This window comes from Castanea sativa, chromosome 4 (assembly GCF_040712315.1).
Source record: "Castanea sativa cultivar Marrone di Chiusa Pesio chromosome 4, ASM4071231v1".
Lineage (NCBI taxonomy): Eukaryota > Viridiplantae > Streptophyta > Magnoliopsida > Fagales > Fagaceae > Castanea > Castanea sativa.
Genome location: NC_134016.1, coordinates 8,476,537 through 8,499,348, shown reverse-complemented (window position 1 = coordinate 8,499,348; position 22,812 = coordinate 8,476,537). Strand labels below are relative to the sequence as shown.

At 32.9% G+C, this 22,812-nt stretch overlaps 1 protein-coding gene, 1 long non-coding RNA gene and 1 pseudogene across 3 annotated transcripts; 2 read left to right on the top strand and 1 right to left on the bottom strand.

Annotated features, from left to right (window-relative positions):
* The first annotated feature begins 2,397 nt into the window (after positions 1 to 2,397).
* On the top strand, positions 2,398 to 4,931 carry LOC142631077 (uncharacterized). The gene is made up of 2 exons (XR_012843504.1): positions 2,398 to 2,630; positions 4,686 to 4,931. It is a non-coding gene; the product is annotated as an uncharacterized LOC142631077 (long non-coding RNA).
* Positions 4,932 to 9,470: 4,539 nt separating this feature from the next.
* Positions 9,471 to 10,484, top strand: LOC142632398 (F-box protein At3g61340-like; annotated as a pseudogene).
* A 1,948-nt stretch (positions 10,485 to 12,432) lies between these two features.
* On the bottom strand, positions 12,433 to 21,726 carry LOC142630761 (F-box protein At3g07870-like). 2 transcript variants are annotated; one of them, XM_075804802.1, is made up of 3 exons: positions 21,384 to 21,726; positions 19,751 to 21,071; positions 12,433 to 12,737 (listed from the first exon to the last, which is right to left on the bottom strand). In XM_075804802.1, the coding sequence occupies exons 2-3, from the start codon at positions 21,019 to 21,021 to the stop codon at positions 12,734 to 12,736; spliced, it is 1,275 nt and encodes a 424-aa protein (XP_075660917.1). In that variant the 5' UTR covers positions 21,022 to 21,071; positions 21,384 to 21,726; the 3' UTR covers positions 12,433 to 12,733. The 2 variants fall into 2 exon arrangements, with proteins under 2 accessions (XP_075660917.1, XP_075660918.1); XM_075804803.1 differs by lacking the exon at positions 21,384 to 21,726 and having other exon boundaries at positions 19,751 to 20,845; positions 20,938 to 21,063.
* Between the last annotated feature and the right edge of the window lie 1,086 nt (positions 21,727 to 22,812).

The window sequence follows — 22,812 nt, the reverse complement described above, 5'->3', positions numbered from 1 at the left end:
CGGCTATAGGTCCAGTAAAATAATATATATATTTTAAAAAGATTACCTGTGCATCCGAATAAATTTTTTTTTTTATAAGGGAGGGGCTATAGCCGCGTTTCTGAAAACGCGGCTATAGGTGCAGTCAAATAATATATATATATTTTTTAAAAGGATGACCTATGCATCCGAATAAATTTTTTTAGTATAAGGGAGGGGCTATAGCCGCGTTTTCAAAAACGCGGCTATAGGTAACACCAATTAAAAACCCCAGAACCCACTTTCCCACCTACCCCCACTCTTATCTTTTCTTTCTTATCTTTTCTTTCTTTCGTCCATCTCTGCTTTCCTGGGTTCTTTCTTTCTTTCTTCTCTGCAAGTCACGCCGAACTCCTTTCTTTCTCTTTTTTTTTTTTTTTTTTTTTCCTTCTTCACTCCAACACAGCTCTTTTTTTTTCTTTGTTTCTTTGCTGCTGCTTCTTTTCTTTTTTTTCTCTCTTTCCTTCTTTTTTTCTCTCGTTCCTTCTTTTTTTCTTTCAACACAACGCACACTCCTCTCACCGGTACACTCCACACCACCTTATACTTCATTTTTCAAGCAAGGGTCACTGGAAAACTTCATAAGAAAAGCTAAAGGCTCACTCATCTCTACTATTTGAGGTAAAAATTCTCTAATTTTTTAATGGGTATTATACTTTTTCTAGAAGTTATTTTTGCTATTGTGTTGCTGATATTGTGCTTATGTTTAAATAGGTTTGTGTTCTTGAGCTTTTGTGTTCTTTGAATGGATTTAGTGTTAAATTTGGGTTGGTTTTGTTTAAATTTGGAGCACGTTGCATTTGTACTGTCAGTATATGGTGTTTGATTTTGAATTTTTTGGGTGTGTTTGATTTTAAACTTTTTGGGTTTGTGTTTGATTTTGAATTTTTTGGGTTTGTGTTTAATTTAAAAATTCTTTTTGTTTGAATTTTGAATTTTTCGGGGAAAAAAAACCCAGAAAATTATTTTTGTTTAAAAAAAAAAGCTGAATTTTTGAATTTTTTGGGGAAAAAAAACCCCAGTAAATTTTTTTTTTGTTTTTAGGGAGGGGCTATAGCCGCGGTTTAAACGCAGCTCAAGTCTGGTCTGTAGCCGCGTTTTTAAAAAACGCGGCTATAGACCTGAAGCCTATAGCCATGGTTCAAAAACGCGGCCTCAGGTCAAGTCTGTAGCCGCGTTTTTAAAAACGCGGCTATAGACCCCCAGGGTCTGTTGCTGCGCCGCTTAGGCCGGGGTTGTAAACGCAGCCATAGAAAACGCGGCTTCAGGTCTATAGCCGCGTTTTCGGTGTCTATAGCCGCGTTTTTGAAACGCGGCTATAGACCCCGTTTTTTGTAGTGCCAGCTGTCATCGCCGGTCTGTTCTCTACTTCTCTTAATTTTTTTCTTAAGTATTTCATAAAATGTTTTTTTTTTCTTTTGTTGTCTCTACTTAAGAAAACTCAAAACTATGGACTTCAACCATTTTGTGCTACTTCTAGTTATTGTAGGTTAAAGACTTGAAATTATGAGACTTTGTGGTGTGACTGTAATATAGTGTGGTCTAACCTCTCAATTTCTTGGTAAAAGGGAATGACGTGTTTGATCCTATTTTCTTTGTAGTGTGAAATTTATTAATGAGTTCTGTTGCCTAGCAAAGCCATTTCATGCATGAAATGATTTACAACCATGAGAGCTGTGAGAAATTCTACATAATTCCATAGGGTGATTGAATTCAATTTAGTGCGCAATGCTTTTTTAGCTCCTTTATTTATAAGAAAGGGAAACTGTGTGATGCTAAATTTTGGGTGTATAGTTTGGTTTGTCAATATATGTTAAATTGTTAAAGCCTTGTTATGTTAGCTATAAAAAAGTGAGTGGGACATTTCATTTTTGATGAGTGAATAATTGAGTGTAGTTTAATGGAAAAATAAATTTTATGGGAAAATGTTTTTCAAAGAAAGTGTAATTGTTAAATGGAAGAAATTGTTTTTTGTTTTTTGTGTTTGTTGTGAATGCAGTGCTTAAAACGGAGATGGGAGACACAAACAAATCTAGTTCTCTATCACCAAGCGGCTCTCCCTTGAGAATCAGACGTTGTCTCTTGCCAGCTATGTGGTCTTCTTCGCCATTTTCATGATCACCCTCGCCATTGTCGCCTTCTAGAAGCTCACCCTCAAGATCACCATCACCTTTATGCCCATTAAACAACAAGTGTTTGAATTTGTAGTTAATCATGTTTAATTATCATTGGGTTGATAAAATTTGTGAATCTGTGTAATTATGAATTTGTGCCCATTAATCAATGAGTATGTATAATAATGAATTTGTGAATATTTGTTTTGATTGATAGAATTTCTAACTCCCAAACTTTTGAACCAATTAGGAGTCTGAAACCCCCAATGGTGGACTTAGTGGGAGAGGACTTAGAGGTAGAGGAAGAGGAACAAGAAGGGAATCAAGGGATAGGGGAAAAGGGAGAGCAAGAGGGTACAAATGAGGATGATGATACAAGTAAAAAAAGAAAGACTACCTCAGATGTTTGGGAGCATTTTACAAGGAAGAAAGTTGATAGGAAATTTAAAGCTCAATGCCATCATTGTAGCAAGCTTTACTTGGGTGACTCTAGCCAAGGTACATTCCATTTGCGTAATCATTTAGCAAGATATCCACGGTTAAAGTATAAAGATATAAGCGATATGCGACAACAAGTATTAATTAGACAACAAAATAAGGTGGATGGAATGATGGGTTTAAATGCTTACCAATTTAATCAAAACAAAATGAGGAATAATATTGCTTGTATGGTCATCCTACAAGAATACACACTTTTAATAGTTGACCACATTTGGTTTAGAGAATTTGTGAACTCTCTTCAACCTTTGTTTAAGCTTATCTCAAGAAACACATTGAAGAGTGAAATTCTTAAAATTTATGATAATGAAAGGGAGAAAGTTTTGAATATGACGGACAAAAATGGAAGTAAGATGGCAGTTACAACTGATATGTGGATTTCTAGTAACAAAAAGAGAGGGTTCATGGTCATTACCGCTCACTTTATTAATCAAACATGGGCATTGCAAAGGCAGGTTTTAAGGTAATTTTTTAATCTATGAATGTTAAAAGTTATTAAACCATATGAATTGAGTTTATGATATTGGGTTAAATTGAATGTTAAAAGCTTTATGTTTAGAATGTTTATTGAGTTATGTTAAATTGAATGTTTAGACTGTATGTTAAATTGAATATTTATTGAGTTATGTTATAATTATTCCTATTATTTTTCTAGGTTTGTTTATGTTCCCTCTCCACACAAGAAAGACGTTCTTGTTGAAGTCCTTGTTGATTGTTTTTAAGAGTGGAACATTGATAGGAAGTTGTCCACAATAACTGTTGATAATTGTAGTACTAATGATGCCATGGTAAGACTATTCGTGAATAGCTTGATACTAGTTCTCTTATGTTGGGTGGCCCTATGTTGCATATGAGGTGTGTTGCACATATTTTGAATTTGATTGTTCAAGATGGGTTGTCTCTTATTGGTGATGGTATTGAAAGAATTTGTGATAGTGTGATTTATTGGACTGGATCACCAAAAAGGAGGTAGAAATTTGATGAAATGCACGCCAATTGCATGTTCAATGCACCAAAGAGTTGGTCTTAGATTGTAAGAAACGTTGGAATTCAACTTACTTCATGCTTTCTACTGCATTGATTTATAAAAATGTTTTCTCTCGTTTGGCTAAACGTGAAACATTTTATACTTGTTTGCCAATTAACTGTGATTGGGAGGTAGCCAAAGATATTTGTGGGAGGTTGGAGTTATTTCATAGTGTGACTTAGTTTTTCTCTGGTCGTAAGTACCTCACAACTAATATGTATTTTATTTTGGTGTGTGAGTTGAAAATTGCATTAAATGAATGGAGTTTGTCTTCAAATGAGATGATAAGTATGATGGCAGAAAGCATGCTTGCTAAATTTAATTTTTATTGGGCTAATGTTAATGTTGTTATGACTGTTGTTGCTATCTTGGATCCAAGATATACGATGAAGTTATTGGAGTTTTATTATCCTAACATTTATGGTGATATTTCTAATTTGGAGATTGAAAAAATTAAAAATCTTTGTTATGATTTGCTTGATGAGTATGAAGATGTAGATGAGTCCCTTGTAGATAATGAAGGAAGTTTCATATGCCTACAAGTACTTCAAATCATGTGGTACAAATGAAATTTAGGTTAAGTGAGGCAATATCATCTTTTGATTTGTTTGTGAATAATAGTTCAAGTAGTTCAAAGAAACATGAGAGTGCTAGAATGGAATTTGATCATTTCATTGATGGAGTGTTGAAGAGGAGTGAAGACTTTGATATTTTGGCATGGTGGAAAAGTAATGGTCTCAAGTATCCTACTTTACAAAGGATTGCAAGAGATATTTTAGTCATTCTTGTCACAACTGTTGCTTCAGAATCTGCCTTTAGCACTAGTGGAAGATTGTTAAGTTCACACCATAGTAGACTTCATCCCAAGACTATAGAGGTAATGATGTGTTCTCAGAATTAGTTATGGAGTGAAATCAACGGTTAGCAATTGACTAATTTGTATTTATAAAATCAAAATTGTATTTTTATATTTGCTAGTTATAATTTGATGAAGTTTATTCCATTTTTTTAATTCATTGTTGTTGTAGGTTCTTCAACTATGCCTGGAGATTGTACACTTCAATCAATTCTTGATGATGGAAAGCCTAATGAGGAGGATGAGAGTTGTGTCATAACTGTGGAGGATTAGACTTTTTGTATTAATTTAGTAGTCTTTTTAATTTCTTAGACTTCTTGGATTAATTTATTGGTTTGTAATTATTCTAAACTTGTCACTTGTGAGATTTATTTTGTAGCTTTTTAATTTCTTGGACTTGTGATACTTATTTCTTGGACTTGTTGGATTTACTTTATTTTTATGTTTAGTAGGTTATTTTAGCTATGATTTTATTGATTTATGATTAAATGGTTATCTTAGCTAGATGATTTATTGATTTATAATCTTAGCTATGATTTATTGATTTATAAATTTATAATTAATTGGTGATTTATATTGATTTATGATATTGGCTATGATTTATTGATTTATAATTAACAGGTGGTTTATATTGATTTATGATATTAGTTATGGTTTATAGATTTATAATTAATAGGTGATTTATTGATTTATGATTAATAGCCTACGATTTGGACTGATTTGGCATTTGGTTTGGGCCACGTTATCTAGGCTTGAATCTGCATGTCATAGAGCTTGAATCTTGGCAAAAATGAATTTGGGCTTCAATTCAAAATTTTTTTTTTGGTTGGGCCACGATTTAGGCCGCGGATTGAGCCCAAATATGGTAGGGCTAAATAGGGCTCGCGGGGCCCGGCGGGGCGGGTCTGGGCCCCGCATAAAAAACTCATTTATTAAACGGGTCGGGTTTGGGCCACGGGTCATGGTATGAAAAAACTCGACTTGAACTCGGCCCGTTGCCATTCCTAACAAGACATTCTGTCACGATGACCCTTCAAAACCTTCTTTCGGTGAATCACTATAGTGGTGAAATGAAGTTTGCCACCAAAACCCATTTAAGCATTGGATGTTATGTGAAACATAGTGTGGTGGATTCATGCATGTTAGGCGTGGTGTATCAAGATAAGTATTACTTCTATGTGAAATTGGATTGATTGGTTAATTTTTGCGCTATGTGACCAATATAGTGCAAAAGTAAAAAAGTTTTAAAAAATAGAAAATATAAAAGAAAGGTTTGTTTGTCATTGACAAGATATTGCTGTGATTATTGACAATGAGAATTGGAGAAAATTAAAATAATAATAATAATAATAATAGAATTTATATTTATGTTGGACTTAGAATTTAGTTTAGGTTTCATTCCCATCTAGACCAAATCTAAATCAACGTAAACTAATCTTTAGCATGATAAGAAATTAGTAACATTTTCTATCAATTTTTTTCTTCTTCTTCTTCTTCTTCTTCTTCTTCTTCTTCTTATTATTATTATTATTATTATTATTATTATTATAATGGTTGTACTAAAATTGAGAATTTCATTGATAACAATTTAAATAATTTTTTATACATTTGTTTAAATAATCTTAGTAAAATTTTAATATGCATTTAATTATGTTTTTGTGTAAATGTATCACATGTATATATATGAAGTTATAAGCTAAAAGAAATAATTATTTATTTAAATTAATGAAAATAATTATATATTTATCAATTCACTCAAGTAGTTGGTTTGTTTTGTTGATTATATTAATTCTAACAATCTACAATAATTAAATATTAATTTTGTAACAATTGAAGTTTTGTTTTTTCAAAATATTATGACACAGAATAAGCATTATATATAATTTTTTTTTATATATTGAGAATCTTTTTTTATTAGATATATATTGAGAATCTATATATAATACATAAGATTATCTTCTAGAAAATATTTTTTTTTAATAATAGGGTGGGGGACATGCACTTTTTAAGTGCAATAATGCCTTTTTAACAAAGGTAGGTAATGAGAGACAAACAGAGCTTACCTTAGGTGAGTAAAGTGTCAATTTTTAAATCACAAGTAGAAAAAGTATTTTTAGGGCAAACCACAGGTTGGCAAAGTTTAATTTCCCCTTTTGTTATATATATATAATTTTTATTTTTACAAAGGAAAACATAAAATGTTCATAAAAAAACTGATTTTTGATCGAATGAAATGGGTGGGTAATCACTTTCCATATTATTATTTATGGAAATCATTTTCTTAGACTATTGGGTCTTTATTATTATTTATTTACGTAGTTTTACATTTTGAAGAATGTAATTTAGAACCAAGGTGTGTGCTTTTTTCTCTAAATTGTTCTTAGGAAAAAAGAGCATTGTAATTTTCTTTTTGTGTTCTATATCAATGTAGATTCAAAGATTTTAATGACATTATTACTCCTTGTTTAGTCATTGCCACCGATTTTAGTTTTTTCTACAATTTTCATTATAATTATAGTTCAATTTTTAGAGACCTATGCAAATTTGATTAGGAATCTGACAATGAAGAATAAAGAATGACAATTTTGAAGGCCAAAATGGTACCCATTTCAAAAAAGCTTTCCAACATTTTGCTTCATTTATCAAACTATTTAGGAAAATGCCCTTGTTTTAAAATTCGATTTTTAGAAAATCGAGTTTCAAATGTAAAACTCGATTTTTGAACAATCGAGTTATAGTGGAATTGAACTTAGGAAATTTTTTTTTCTTCGAACTCGAGTTCCATGAATTAGAGTTCCACAAATTTTTTTTTATTTTTTATTTATTTTCAGTTCACTATAACTTGACTATCCAAAAATCGAGTTTCAAATTGGAACTCGATTCTTAGAAAATCGAGTCTCAAAACAGGGGTATTTTCCTAAATAGTTTCTCATATGGGGTATTTTGCTGAATATTTTTTTTAAAAAAAGGACAAAAGCCCTTTTCTCCCAATTTTGAATGTTATTATTCTAGCTTTTGGTAACTTCATTAATAAAAACTTTCATGAAAGATTCATTATACAGAACTAGATTAGTTTAGCAAATTAATTATGAAATTACCAACATATGCTTTATTATATAGAAATTAATTATATATGTTGGCATCCAAGTAATAACTTGTATCTTGCTGGAATCCTTGAATATTCTTTTGCTAAATTAATCAATGTATTAATAACGGAGGCGTGATTTTTTAAAATCTAAATGTAGATTCTGTTTTGATGGAGAAGTGCTAACCTGGGTGGCATGGAATTTCTTTTCTTCTCCTGATTAAAAATTATAAATAGGAATTTGAAGGCAATATATAAAGTAATTCCCACAGTTTGGTAATACACCATTTTGAAATATTTGATCCCTTTACAAATCTATTCTAATAGTTAATAACTAAATTATAGTTGAAATTATATTATTTAAGTTAATTAGATTGAATGATATTTGTCTATGAATTTATAAAAATTAGATTTACCTATAAGATAAATTTAGAGTTGTGAAATAAAAGAAACATTAGCATACCTCCTACCACAGTTGTTTAAGTGTTTAGAGAAAACGAAAACTCACTATATGATAGTGTATATAAAAGGTGTCTTCTAGTTTATGGCTTTTATCTCACATATTTCCTTTTGATGGAGACATGCTATATATAGGCTAGACTAGAGACCCTTTTAAATTAAGATTATTTGTTCCATAACCCTTTATCCATCAAGGAGTTTAAAATTTATAACTTCAATGTGTTTATTAACCAAAGAGGTTATACTAATTGAGAGTTACTTAGAAATTGTTATTCACCATATATTTTTCACAAATGAAATCCTTAAAACATGAGCTTTCATTTATCACTCAAATGTGGGCCACATAAAGTCTCTTTAAAATCTTACATTATCAACCTTGTTAAAAATTAAATAATTTTTTGTTATGAATGTACTGTTTATATTATCAATAAACTACCAATAAAAATCGATATAGTATGAACTTAATTATTCACAAACTTACACAATAATCTCTTTTGGTAAAGAAAAAAAATGGGTAGAGGGGGGGGGGGACTAGTGTGGCTTCCCTACCTGTGCGTGACCATAGTAGCACCATACTCACTCCCGAGCGAGACCCCATACTCTAGGTTTGTGAGAAACTCACTTATTATTCTTTTGGACCATTTGGGATGGAGATGGGATATAAGGAGCATCAACACATAGCTAGTTGTTGAGACTCGAACCCAAGTCTTGAGACTTGCTAGCCCGGTATCTTACTCAAGTCTATATAAATATATTTTTAGATAAGTATACGTATAAACACATAATATTATATATACTTCAAACGAATCTCACGTTTATGATCTTATTCACAAACATATTACCATGTTTAAGTTTCACTTGTTTAATAGTTGAGCTTAACTTGAGTTTGAATTTGCCTTGTTTGTTAAACAAACAATTATAAATAATTTTTTCCCCAAGCAAATTAATCTCAAACTATTCATAAACAACTCATTCTTTTTACAGTTGAACTAAAATTTTTATTTGATTTTTCGGTTTTATAGAAAAATATTATTGGTAATACTCACATACCATTATTATTTTCTTTAATTGCTTTGTAATATTTTAGTACAACAAAGTCAAAACCAATAAAACCAAAAAAGTCATGATTACGTCTTAATATTTTAAAAGGAAAAAAAAAAAATTCAAAGCTAGTTTGCAAAGTCTTGCTATACACGGCAAGATCAGCTTGACAAATAACAAACCACCTGCCCAACTAAGGTTATTTGGATCAGTCAGCAACTATATTATCTCCCAGGAATATTTGGATCCAGTGGCCTCAGTCAAAACCTATATTAGTTAGAGGCTATCAGAGTTTTAAAAATGCATCCAAGGCCTATCTCAATCCTCATCATTTCCGCTTTCACCTCTCTCATGCAAGTCCTCACTTTTTCCATGGGAAGAAGAAGCAAATCTCATTCCAACCCCACAACCAACATGGCTAGAAAGAAGACCAAAGCACTGAAAGAAGATGAAGAGGATTATATCTCTCACATCTTCCCCACAATATTGTGACAGACATTTTGACACGACTACCCTCCTTCAAAACCCTGTTCAACTGCAGGTTTGTATGCAAGACATGGCTTCATCTTCTCAAGGGCCCCAGTTTCACTCAATTGCACCACACAAGAGTAAACTTCAACTGGACCATCCTCCAACCCAAAGTCAAAGACCACCACCTCTACGCGGTTCATCTTTACAATAGTAGCTCCGTGATTCACTCTAGTGCTAGAGTGAGGTTTGCCACTAAAACACATTTAGGTTTTGGGTATTATGTGAAACATCATCTTGTGGATTCGTGCAATGGGTTGATCTTAATAGGCGAGGTGCATCATTATAAGTATCATGTCTCTGTGAAATTGGATCAATTTTTTGTGTAATCCAATAACAGGTGAGTTCGTCATAATTAGGCCTGATTTCAACCTCTTACACCCTCTCTTTGGTGTCCTCACCTCGGATTTTGTCCCAAGACCCAAGTGTAGAAGGTGGTTCTCTTGTCCAAATATGATGGATACGGGGAAAGTGATCGAGAGCCAACTCTTGTGTACACACTTGGGGTGAAGGGCAATAATGTTTGGAAGAGAGTTAATGTTGCAGATGATGTGAATGGTGAGACAACATGCGGTGTTTTTCTCAACGGGATTATTCATTGGGTTGTGACATCCCATTCTGTACCACAATATATATATTCATTGGACGTCGAGGATGAGTGTTTTCAATCGGTTCCAACGGCTGTTGAGATTGAGTCACCTGAGCGATGACAAAGTTGGGGATCAGTCTTGGGGTGTTGGAAGGTTGTCTTGCCATTTGTGAAAAAGTCCTAAAAATGATGGAAGACACTTTCACATATGGGTAATGAAAGACTATGGTGTTCAAGTGTCACGGGCTAAGGCATACAACACGGGCTAAGGCATACGACATTGAGTTTACTATGATAATGATAAAAAACAACGTTGTTTTTCATCTCAACAGGAAAAACAAGAAAACCTTATGAATAATACACATTTATATCAAATAACTTTGAATATGAATTTACATTGAAATAGAAATTACAAGGTCTTTTGTCTTTACAATCTAAAAAAGGCACACAGCTTTAAACCTAGTTACATTCTATTAAAATATAAAATTACATGGATAATTAACTAATCTATAACCCTTGGTTTAAGTTCAAAGACTAAATTACAAGATGGAAATGTATTAGGCATCTAACTTGCCAAGTAAAACTGGTCTTTTAATGGAATGATTTTCTCGTCTTAATTAAATATCGCGTAAGTATATATATATATATATATATGTGTGTGTGTGTGTGTAAAAAATAATATTTTAATCCCTAAAATTTACCAATTTTTTTATATCCTTAAACCTTAAAAAGTTTGTTTTCATACTAAAATTATTGAGTTTTTTTTTTGTCCCTAAACTATTTAAAATGTTTTTTTTCTTAAACTTTACCAAAGTTTATTTTTCATTCCAATTTTTGTTTCTAAACTATTAAAAAAACTCTATACAAAATCTAAAAATTAAAAATGAACTTTTTAAAGTTTAAGAATGAAAAACAAAATTTTAGTAAAGTTTCGGAACCAAAATAATATTTTACCTTTTATTTTGAGTAATATCTATACAGTTTTACCAATCTTTCTAGTTAGTTAGTTTATTCTTAATGTTTATTTAAGAATTGATTTTTTCCCCATTAATTTAGAATTTTTTTCAAAAAAATAGTTGCTTGGGAAGAGTCTAATTAATTCTTTTTCCCAACTAATTCATAGAAAATGATTATAATTAAAAAAAAAACTTAAAAAATTAATATAATCCTAGAAGAGGGGGGAGTCCAATATTTTTGTTTAGTACTTTATTTAAAAACACCTCTCATAAGGTGGAGTAGAATGAGTGAAATAAATAAAATTTGGAATTAAAATTGGTGGGAAAAGAGATTACAGAATTCCACAAGGAAATTCATGTAAGGAAGAACTAGAAAGAGAGTAGAATGGTGCAATTAAGAAGTAAGTTCCAATATTAGCTTAATTGATAAAATCTTATTGTCATCAATACAACTAATGATAAAGAACAATTATCAATGAGTGAATGCCATACATTAAAACTCTAGCATATCTATCCAAAAAAAGAAAGAAAAAAAAAAGAATAAGAGAAAAGAATGAATGAAAGTTTAAGTGAAAAACCCAGCTTACGTGGCCATTGTACATAAATTTGGTCTTCTGCCTCACATGAGAAAAGCCATATAACCAGCAAGAGATCTGAGTGACCACATATTATGTCGTGATCAACCTTTATACTTTCAACTCTCATTTTATCACACTATAATGCTAAGTTACCAGACTATAATCAACATGCATTCTTGATACAAATAAACTAAGCCTTGTTGAAATTTCACAGATAGGTTTCAAAGTGGGAGACTTGGCCATTGTACATAAATTTGTCACTTCCAAATTTGGTCTCACCCTGTTGTGCACACCATCACACCAATAGTATGCTCCACATGCAGTAAATTTTTCGTGAGTATTTTCTCTAAGACCACATTCTTGAAAGTTTTCTTAATACCCATATGGGCATTTTTCTCTAACCAAGCATATACGTCACCCAGTCTTCAGTGCACAATAACCAACTGTGACTTTTGTTTCTCATTTGTGCTCACCTGTGCCTTTAACCAACCAATTATATTCATGGGGTAGAAAGTATCTAAAACTTTTGTTTCTCATCATTTACCCAAGCGTCCTTCTAGAGGAAGTATCTACAACTTGACACTGAAAGTGAAATGGTAATTCAGTGCAGAATTTTCCTTTCTTAGCCGGTGAATCCGGCAACACATTAATGAAGCTCACCTATATGACTACCTCAAAATACATCTCATAAATAATATGGATTTGCATGCTATTTTCATTTGCATAAGAAAATCGAGAGTTACTGAAAATGATTACAGCAAAAGAAACCATATAGATGTCATATATAATCTAAATTAGCATAATTTAGCATTGATTTCATGCCAACACAGTGGTCATACATGTTTCTGGTAATGTCATTGGCACAGGAGGCTGGAGAGTATCCATATACTGTAACAAAATGTGTTGCTCCAAAAGTGAAGCAAAATATTTATGAAGATCTTGCAAATTGATGTGGCAATCAGAAGTTGATAATCCTCGTAGATTCTACCTACAATGTAGGCAGATACTTTAAGAATAAAGAAAAACAAATAGGAAAAATAAAAGTAAAAACATGGCAGCCCAACCAATTATTCATGTTCTTTTTCATTAAAATTCCCTATGAAATAAAATTAAAAAAAGAAAAGGAGGCCTTTTATCTAGAGAAGCACAGTCTACATTTTTATATAAACCAAATAAAACTACACCCAGACAAACTGAAAACAGTGTTTCCATTCCATAACTTAGGATCCAGAACTCATGCCTTGAAACCTTTGTCAAGAAGATTAAACCATAAACACAAAGACAAGAAAATGAATAACTTACCTTTACAACTCAAATGTCATGTTTTCCATCACCATTGGAGTAGTGTTGTTATGCATAGTACAAGATTTAAGTTGTAAATAATTAAAATTCATCAATCACACATTTTCAACTACAACTGTGATTACATATGCTGTCAAAATAAAAGCAACTTTTTATATCACTGTAATTACTGCAGAAAGCACTTAAATCAAATGGCAAGGTGATGAAAATCCTCTGGAGGATTAAAAAGATAAAATTGTATGCTACAAATGTTAAAAATAGGCAACAGAGTTGATGCAACTTACAAGAAGACTCTAACAAGGAAGATTTCATCTTCATAAATAGGTTGTTCCCCAATGGGGATACTTGTCGTGCACCTATGTGCCATGGGGATTTGAGGATAACGAAGATGATGATATTTAATCAGGCTCCCTTGGGTAAGTGGCTATGGTGCTATGCAATTGAAAATATGTCATTATGGAGAAGGGTTATAGAATCCAAATATGGCGTCAATGGATGGTACTGGTGTACAGGTGAGGTGTGGGGGCCAAATGGAGTGGGGTTGTGGAAGCATATTAGGCGTGGTTGGGATAATTTAATGTGGTTTTTCTGTGGTATGGGTACTAAAGTGCGTTTCAGGCATGATGGATGGCAGGGGGGAGAGTGGAGACTAGTTTAAGGAGAGACATCCCATTTATTTTTACTTTCAAGAAACAATATAAAGCCACAGTTGTAGGTTATAAGGAGATTCTTAAAGGTCAGTGTTCTTGGAATCCTGTGTTAAATCGAGTTGTGATGCAATTTTTAGAGGATCTTTATGCCGCTAAGGTTAGACTTGGAGAGGTTGGTGAATTGGTGTGAACACCTTCACCCACTACAAGGTTTCAAATGAGGAGCTTCTATAAGGTCTTGAGAGAGGAGGGGGGGAGTGCAGTGTTCCCATGGAGAAGTATTTGGAAAGTTCGAGTTCCACTGAGAGTGGCTCTCTTTTCATGGTGTGTGGCTCTACGGAGGGTCTTAACAATTGATAATGTCAGACAAAGGGCCATCATTGTTATGAAGTGGTGTTATATGTGTAAGAAGATTGGGGAGGATGTGAATCATTTATTCTTACATTATCATGTGGTTTGGAAGAAGTAGTCTATGTCGATTGGTATCTTTGTGTCTCTTGGGCAGTGTATGATTTGCTTGCATGCTGGAGAGGGTGGATAGGAAGGTATAGGGTTGGAGGGATTTGGCAAGCAGCTCCCTTGTGTCTCATGTGGTGTATTTGGGGAGAGCTTCATGCTTGTTGCTTTGAGGGAATGGAGTCAAGTGTGGGGAAGTTGAAGTAGTATTATCTGCTGAGGACTCTTTATGAATGGACTTCATCATCTATGGCATTTTCTATTGAGGGGATCCAAGATTCCTTGGATTCTTTGAGATATTGTTAGCTTTGTATTTTCTGTCTTTTGTTTTATTTTATGCTCTTGTTGCTCCAGGTATAGAGATCTAGTGTAACCTGGTTTTTGATCTTTTTTCAATATTAATATAACAAAAAGTTTGTTACCTTCAGTGAATTCCATTGAACCAAAATTATTACGTTGTTAACATATTCACAATCTTCATTATGCCTGTATACATTTATACTAACCCAAATCCTATCTACCAAAAATGGCTTCAAGCTCTCCTAGCCCTCTAACATGTATCCCTTCAACCAATATAGTTCCAGGTTGGCATCAAATAATACAAAAATGGTAATACATATATATAGTACAAATAATTTCATGCTTGAAGCATATGGTAAGCTCATTTCAGGATTTACAGTCCATGCAACTATGTCTGGATAAAAAAATATAAAACACTATACTGAACTAAAGAATAAAATGATAAAATTAATTAATGCATCCAATCAAATTTGTTTATAAATTTGGGTCCTTTCATTCCTGAAGTTTCCCATGTATCAGATGAAGACATGACAAAAAGAAGCAATATGATATTTTTTAATACCTATAGACTTGACCGCCAAAGGCCCAAAGTAGAGTCACTCTTGAAAGGCAGAGAAATCAGATGCTGAAGCTCAAGCATCATTGTAAGAGCCACAAATATAGCTTATACAATTCTTTATCATCAAGAGCTAGCATGGAAAATCACAAGAAGATTGTCTCCAAGGCACACTGGTATGACTCCATTATATGGGAATTCATTGAAGAAATACTGAAGGGCGCATATTTTTGTATCATATATTGTGCAACTACATTGAGGCTCTATTTCAATCAAATGAAGCTTGACATTCTAATGGTGGACGGGCCCCAAACAAGGTCAACCATATCACCTCAACCTTTTTGTTTCGAGAATGGAATACTTATCTACAATGTTGATATCGGGCACTAGACATAAGTAAGGTTTAAATTTCACCAGCAGTCAAGAAATTGGGCCTTACTATCTGATGTTTTGCAGCTGATGTCTTGTTCTTTTACCTTTTGAATTTTCCAAAGAAGTGACGAAAAGAGTAGAAAATATCATGTAATGAACAGTGTTGTTAAAAGCACTAAGCGCACTTAAGCACAAAGGCCTCCTGGAACCTAGGCACAAAGCGCAAGTGCGCGCCTGATCGATGTGAAGCGCACATTTAAAAAAAAAAATTTAATAAATTAAAAAAAATTAATAATGATCAATACAACAATCAAGTCATCAATTCATCATATAAATTACAATAAAACATTTTATATAATTTATATAACATTTATATAATTCTATTGTGCTTTACAAAATATTTGCAACCATGATATTTGGTGGCCATGATTACAAAACATGGTTGAATCAAAATAGAAGTATAGAACCCAAAAGGTAAAGGCTAAAAAGTACTAGAATGTTAAGTAATGTTATCTTTGTGAGTGTCTGATTTAGTGTTTGTGTAGTTGTGGTTAAAAGTTCAAAAATCTCTAAAGAGATAGGCTTAGGTGTATGGTAGCACACCACACTATTAGTTTTTATATATTAAATCCATGACTTATATCAAACATATTTAGATTTAATGGCTAAAAATCAAATCAGGATTTTTTTTTTTTAATTTACAAAAAGCTCAAAAAAGCGCGCTTTGCGCTTAATAAAAAAACTCAAAAAAGTATGCCTAAAGCACACTTTTGTGAGGGCGCTTCACATTAGAGAGAAAAAGCCCAAAAAGCTCTGCGCTTTGTGCTTTACGCTTAAGCGTGCTTTTAACAACACCGGTAATGAATATTTGCTTAATTTACTTGCAAGGATTATTGGCCAAAATAACCAACTAACAACTTGTAACTAACTTGGCTCCACCATTTGCAATCTTATAACTAACTAGCTAATCTTGTAACTAACTAACTAACTACACACTTTTTGATTCTTTACAAAAATTACTGTAAGATTACATGAATAACACCTAATCACCTGTACACCTATACCCCTATAGTACACATTGGACTCATTACAAAATATGCAAAACTCTGGATTGTCTGACCACAAATATGAGGCTCCTACTATCTCAGGAGGATAAAATTTTCGGCACAATATAGGATGGGACTTATTAAAATGTAACAATTGATTTTTTTACAGGTAATAAAATTCATTGAATTGTAACTATTGATCAGCAAAGCTCCTTATTTAGTGGTCAAAAGGGTCCACGAAGTGCTTCTTAAAAAACAGATTATATGCAGGCACCCATAAATGAGTGAAATTTGCACAAGGGCAAACTGTTGAAGCTAAGAAATGACGCAAGAAAATAACACGTATTAGTCTCCACTACACTTGGCTGCCATGGGGACCAATTGTAGACAGCTTCCTTTTATGTAAGGATTTAGGGACTATTTGAATGCTAAATCAGCAAGAGTAGCAGATATTCCAACATACAGCTTTCTTTTATGATGCTTTCGAAGGTTGGGGAACTGTTTAAAGGGCACACCTGAAAATAAATGGTGAAGATTATATAGAATGGCTGCCGGCTGCTAAAAGCAGATTTCTCTTAATCTTGTCCAAAAGAGATCCTTCTCCAAGCATTGGTTGGGAGGATTTTGCTTAATAAAATAAGCATTTTATAAAAACTCCTATACTTTAGTGGTTTGTAGTCAAAGGTTAGCTACAAAAGCCAGGATTTTTTGGTTGAAAAAAGTGTGTTGTATTGAATCTGGTGCATTATATGCCAGAAAAGATGATGTTGGTGGAAAGCCTTAAAATCAGAGGTTAATCAATTAAGAGAGGTTGTATGTTTAGACTTGACCCAAATTTATGGTTTTATTCTCTGAATGGTGGATAGAGAGATTGTACGTTTTAAAATTTAAATTTAGGGTGAAAAAGATCAACTTTGAGGCCAAAAACTTGCAGACAAATTTCAAAGGAAACAACTATAGGACTTCTTTGAAAAGCCGCTATTTTTGGGGTTTTGGAGGAGCTTGGGTGAGGAAATTGGCCTCATTTCCTGAGGCTTCTCCATAGGTGTACAAGGTTTTTTTTTTTTTTTTTTTTTTTTAATATTTTTTTTTAAAAAGAAGTTATCTGCAGGCTGTTTTGTAACCCACAGGCATTTCGGCAGTTTGCTGATTTTGTGATGCAGCTTGACTTTTTAGGCAGATTTTGTTAATCAGCCTTGGGTTGCTTCTGAAAGCAGCTGAAGCTTTTTCCAAAAAGCTGTAGCTCTGAGAAAGCTCAAGCCCTCCTAAGTCCTAACCCCTTAATGGCAGGAAATGTTTATAAAAATATATTGGATTCAGGGTTTTAAAAGATTAACATAAAGGGTAAAGTTTGAGCTTACAATAAAGTAAGAAAACCCAAGTTTAAGCAAAAAGAAAGTCTGAACAGAATTTTAAGAGTTTTATATATGGGAATTTTAAGGGTTGATGGGGTTTAAAATTGGTTTCAGGGTGCCAAGGAAAAAGAATAAGAAGAAGAATTACAAATCCTTAAAATCAAAATAATTTAAGTTTTAGATCATGAGGGTAAGAAAAGAAAAAGAAAATGATAAGTGATAACTAAAAGTTACCCATAAAGATTAAATATTAACTTATTAGATCATTGTCTAATTTGTTTCTTTTTCCCTAGTTTATCAACAAAATATACAACTAGCCAAATAGAGAAGACTTAAACCAGTTGACATGGGTTTACACAAACTCAGTCAATGTATTAGAAGGTTGCGCGTTATTCTCTAACAAATTTGCCAAACAGACTTGTCAATGTGGTGTTGATATGCTCCAACCAGCCCAACCTGTCACCACCCTATCTTAAGTTGAAAAGATTAAAGGTTTGACAAGAAAATAGAATGTAGTGGCTGTATATTCTTACAGACCAAAGCTTGTGCATATAACCTACTAATGCCCCTTGGAGCCTAGAACGGTTGGTGAAACAAATTTTAAAGCCAGCAGAATGCGGTTTGAGCTGTTCTTATAAAAATGTATAAAGAGGAACAAAAAGAACTACTAATCTTTGTGCTATACGATGTAGTTCTATCTTCATCCTTCAAATGTAAACCCTCGCAGTTCTTTGCTAAGTTTAGGGAAAGAATTTCATTATGTTTGCATCAGAATCTAAGAATTTTCTTTTGGTGGGGGGGGGGGGGGGGTGGGAAGAAGATTCTTTCTTCATGTATCTATTTGGTAGAGTATCAGGATAATAACACTTTATAGGCCACCATGGTTGACAGTGTGCATATTTTCAACACGAGTTTCAAAATCAGCAGGCACCACAACAATTGCATAGATGAATTTCATCAGTTGAATAATGTTCTAAATTCTAATGAGTGTCTAGTTGAGTAGTTCACTTCCCCTTCCCCCATTATCTACCTAGTACCTATCAAAAAAGTGGCTAGTTAAGTAGTTATAGTACATGGGAGCCTTTTTCTACTTTGAGAATTGTGTTCATACAAAACTAAATTTAAACTCATCATTAATATGCATAGTAAAAAAACTTGCGGTTTTTTTTTCTCTCCCTTTTTTCCAATAGAAAATTATGATCTTAGTAATGCTATGAAAGCAAAAACATCCAAGGAAGAAAAAATACCATAGCTTACTGATACAATCAAATTCTGCCAAACTAAGGAAGGCATGTTTGAGTACAAATCATTGATTGAGAACACAAATCATATAAGCACTTTAAGGTGGAAGCTGAATATGGCAGCACATCAAAATCTTAAATGCATTGCTGTCTAGTTTAGGGTTTGACCAAACAATTACATTTTCAGTTTTTGCATTTTATATGCTTCTCAACAGTGTAAGTTAGGGAATGGTACAAAATTTATATGATAAAATTTACTGAGAACTGCAACAAAAGTGAATTTATCATACTCCTACTTGTCTAGGCATAATCTACACATGGGGTTGTGTTCCCATCAAACAAATCTATCATTCTCAAGTTCTTCTTTTCAGTTAAAAGATATATCTAGAGCAATAAAAGAAATAAGTCTGAATCTCTAAAGTTTGAAAATGGATTAGTCGAAATTGTGCCTATTAGTGCACTTTATATTCACTACACACAGGAGCAGACCAAACATACTCGCATTTTTTTGGGATTAAAAGATTAAAACACATAATTGCATTTTAGTTAGCCAAAAAAAAAAAAAAACTTGCATTTTTGCAATTATGCAATTTTTGTATAAGAAAATTAAAATCTTTCAAGTTGTCACAAATATTTTCTTAACAATACAAGACAAGCATAGCAAAATTAGGGTTGCAACTTTATAATCCCAATTAAACACACCAAATAGAGAGTACTTATTACCTCATTGTGGCATTGAATAGCGGTTCTCCTCTTGCTATATCCCTAAGTAAAGAAAAGTTGGGAATATAAGAAAGCACTTTAACATAACATAGTCTTTCAATCTTATGAATCTTGCAACTTGAGTTTGCTGGATTGAAAGAAACCAAATTCCTATCGTAATTTGAGAATAAGATGTCACCATTGTGGCATAACCCTAGGATTTGTGAAATGGGCAATAAATCTTTGTGGATCATGAAGTCCATGGTGTATGTCTTAGTCCAAGATGCTTGGACACCATAGTCCTTCATTACCCATATGTGAAAGCAATAAGAAACATCTTTCGCAACATTACCAATGGTAAGACAACCATCAAGCATCCCAAGACAGATCCTCTGCTTTGACCACGCAGTTTGCTCAGGTGACAGTGACACAAACTCAGGAGGTGGTGGAACCGGTTTAAAACATTCATCCTCTACATCAAAGGAATATATAAATTGAGGTGCAGAAATGGACCTCACAACCCAATGAATAATTCCATTGAGAAAAGTAGTATTTCTTGGCAGACCGAGCACATCATTTCCAACATTAACACTCTTCCAAAGACCATTACCCTTCACTCCAAGTGTGTACACAAGAGTCTGCATGCTGTTACTAACTTCAACTCCATATTGTTGTTTGGACAAGAGAACTACCTTGTATTCATGAGTTTTGGGACAAAAGCCAAGGCAAGGACACACAGAAGAGGATGGTAGTTTGATTCCAGGCTTAACTATGATGAACTCAGCCGTTATAGGATTACACACATATAATTGACCCAATTTCACAAAGTCGTGATAACGATACTGATATATCTCGCCTAGCAAGATCAACCCATTACATGAATCAAGCAAACTAAGTTTCACATTACATCCCATACATAAATGAGTTTTGGTGGCAAATTTTATTCTAGTGCTAGACTTACGCACATGATTTCTATTGTCAAAATGAACAGCATAGAAGTGTTGGTTTCGGTGTTTATATGTGGGTTGGAGGATGATGCAGGGGGGTGCTCTTGTCTGATACAATTGAGCAAAACTGGGGTCCATGAGAAGATGTAGCCATGTCTTGCAAACGCACCTGCAAATTAATACAGTATTAAAGGGCAGTCGTGACAGAATGTCTGTCACAATATAAGGGGGAAGCTCTGAGATAATGTCAGTGCCGCTGACTTTTTCATCTTCTTTTACTGCTTTGGCCTTCTTCTTGGTCATGCTGGTTGTTGGCTCAGAATGGGATTTGCTTTTTCTTCCCATGGTAAAGGACTTTGGCAATTGCAGTAACCAAATTTAAATAGCTGCTGCACCTACACAAAATACAGGACTTTTTATCATTTTTAGTTCTTGATATAAAAAACAGCTTACAGGCTTACAGCAATACATATATACAATTGACAGAACTAGCATTCTAAAAACAAATAACTAGTCCTGAAAATATCAACAAGTCTATTATCATCTATTAAATTATAAAGTAATTTTCAACATCTCTCTCAATTTGAATTTTTTAAGAAAGCATTTGATCATATGTGTTGGAGATTGGAGAAGAGAAACTAAAATTGCCCTTCTTTCATTTCCCTCAAACCCAAACAGTTTTTCCATTAAAAAAAAAAAAGTGCTACCTCTCTTACAAAATCGCAACTCAAACCATTCAGCTCCAGAATGAGATTTTCCTTTCCTCCCTAAAATCCGTGGCTTTAAGCTGCTTAATACCCTCCTCTATCCGATCCGCACATCTCTTCTGCCTCTGCTCAGACGTTCAGTTGAGAATTATGGAGACTAAATGTGAAAAAGAGATGATGGTGAACGTCTGAGCAGAGGTAGAAGATGGTGAACGTCTGAGCAGAATTCTAGATCCACTTTTTTTCCAATTCAAAGATCAGCCCTTTGTCTTTGTGTTTTCGAGAACTCTTTGAAGAATGAAAAGGCATTTCGTACCTCTGTAAGCGGAAAATATGGCAGTAAAATGTCTTGTTTTGAAACTAATTAATAAAATGTACATGTTTTTTAAACCCAATTTTAAAGTTATAAGTGAAATTCGATATTAAGTTCGGTGTATATTGTCCGTTTGGTAGGATTTATTGATAAAAATTAAAAATTAAAAACTAAAAATATTGTAGTAAAATAATTTTTAAATGTGTGAATGGTATTGTATGATCTATTTTTAATAAAAAAAATAGCTGAAAAGTAAAGTTGTGGGTCTTATAAACAGTACACGAAACCCACAAATGTGACAAAAAGGACGAAAAAGTTAAAAAATCACAATTACTATTCATGAACAGTATCATAAACAGTACCATTATCCCCTGACGCGTGCAGCAGCAGCAGAAGAAAAAAGAAAAAAAGAAAAGAAAAGGAAATGTGAAAACGCAGCTTTGCAAAAACGTGCATCCAAATGGGCAAGTTAACTTTTTTTGAAAATTTAAGTGAAACTCAACGTTGGTAATGTCAAGTTACACTTAAAAATAAATATATAACTTGATTTTAAACATCTTTCTAGATCCGCTTTTTTTCCAATTCAAAGATAGAGTGTCGTTTAGTAAAGTTATTTTAATAATTTTGTTTATATTTTTTAAAAATATGTATGGATAAAAAAGTGTGAAAAAATATATATAATATTTTTTTAAAATTAAAAACATGTATTTAAACATATGTACCAAACAACCTCCAACCATTTGTTTTTGTGTTTTCAAGAACTCCTTGAAGAATGAAAATATCCCAAAAGGGGCTTTTTACTTACCAAACAAAACCTCTTACCTTTGTATACAAAATTTAAAAAGTTCAAATAATCGAAATTTAAGATGATTACTTGTAATTTTAAATTTAACATTTTATTCATTTGAAATTAACTTAGTAAAAGTTTCGTAATATACCTTGTTAAAAATATGACTAAATATATAATTTTACTCCAATTTTATGTATTTTTCGTCTAAAAACACAAAAAAAAAAAAAAACACATAAAATCAAAAAGATCTAGCCAAATACTTTTATCATGAGATTTCAAACCATAAGTGCACAAATTAAATTTCGATCACACCTCACATAAGTAAA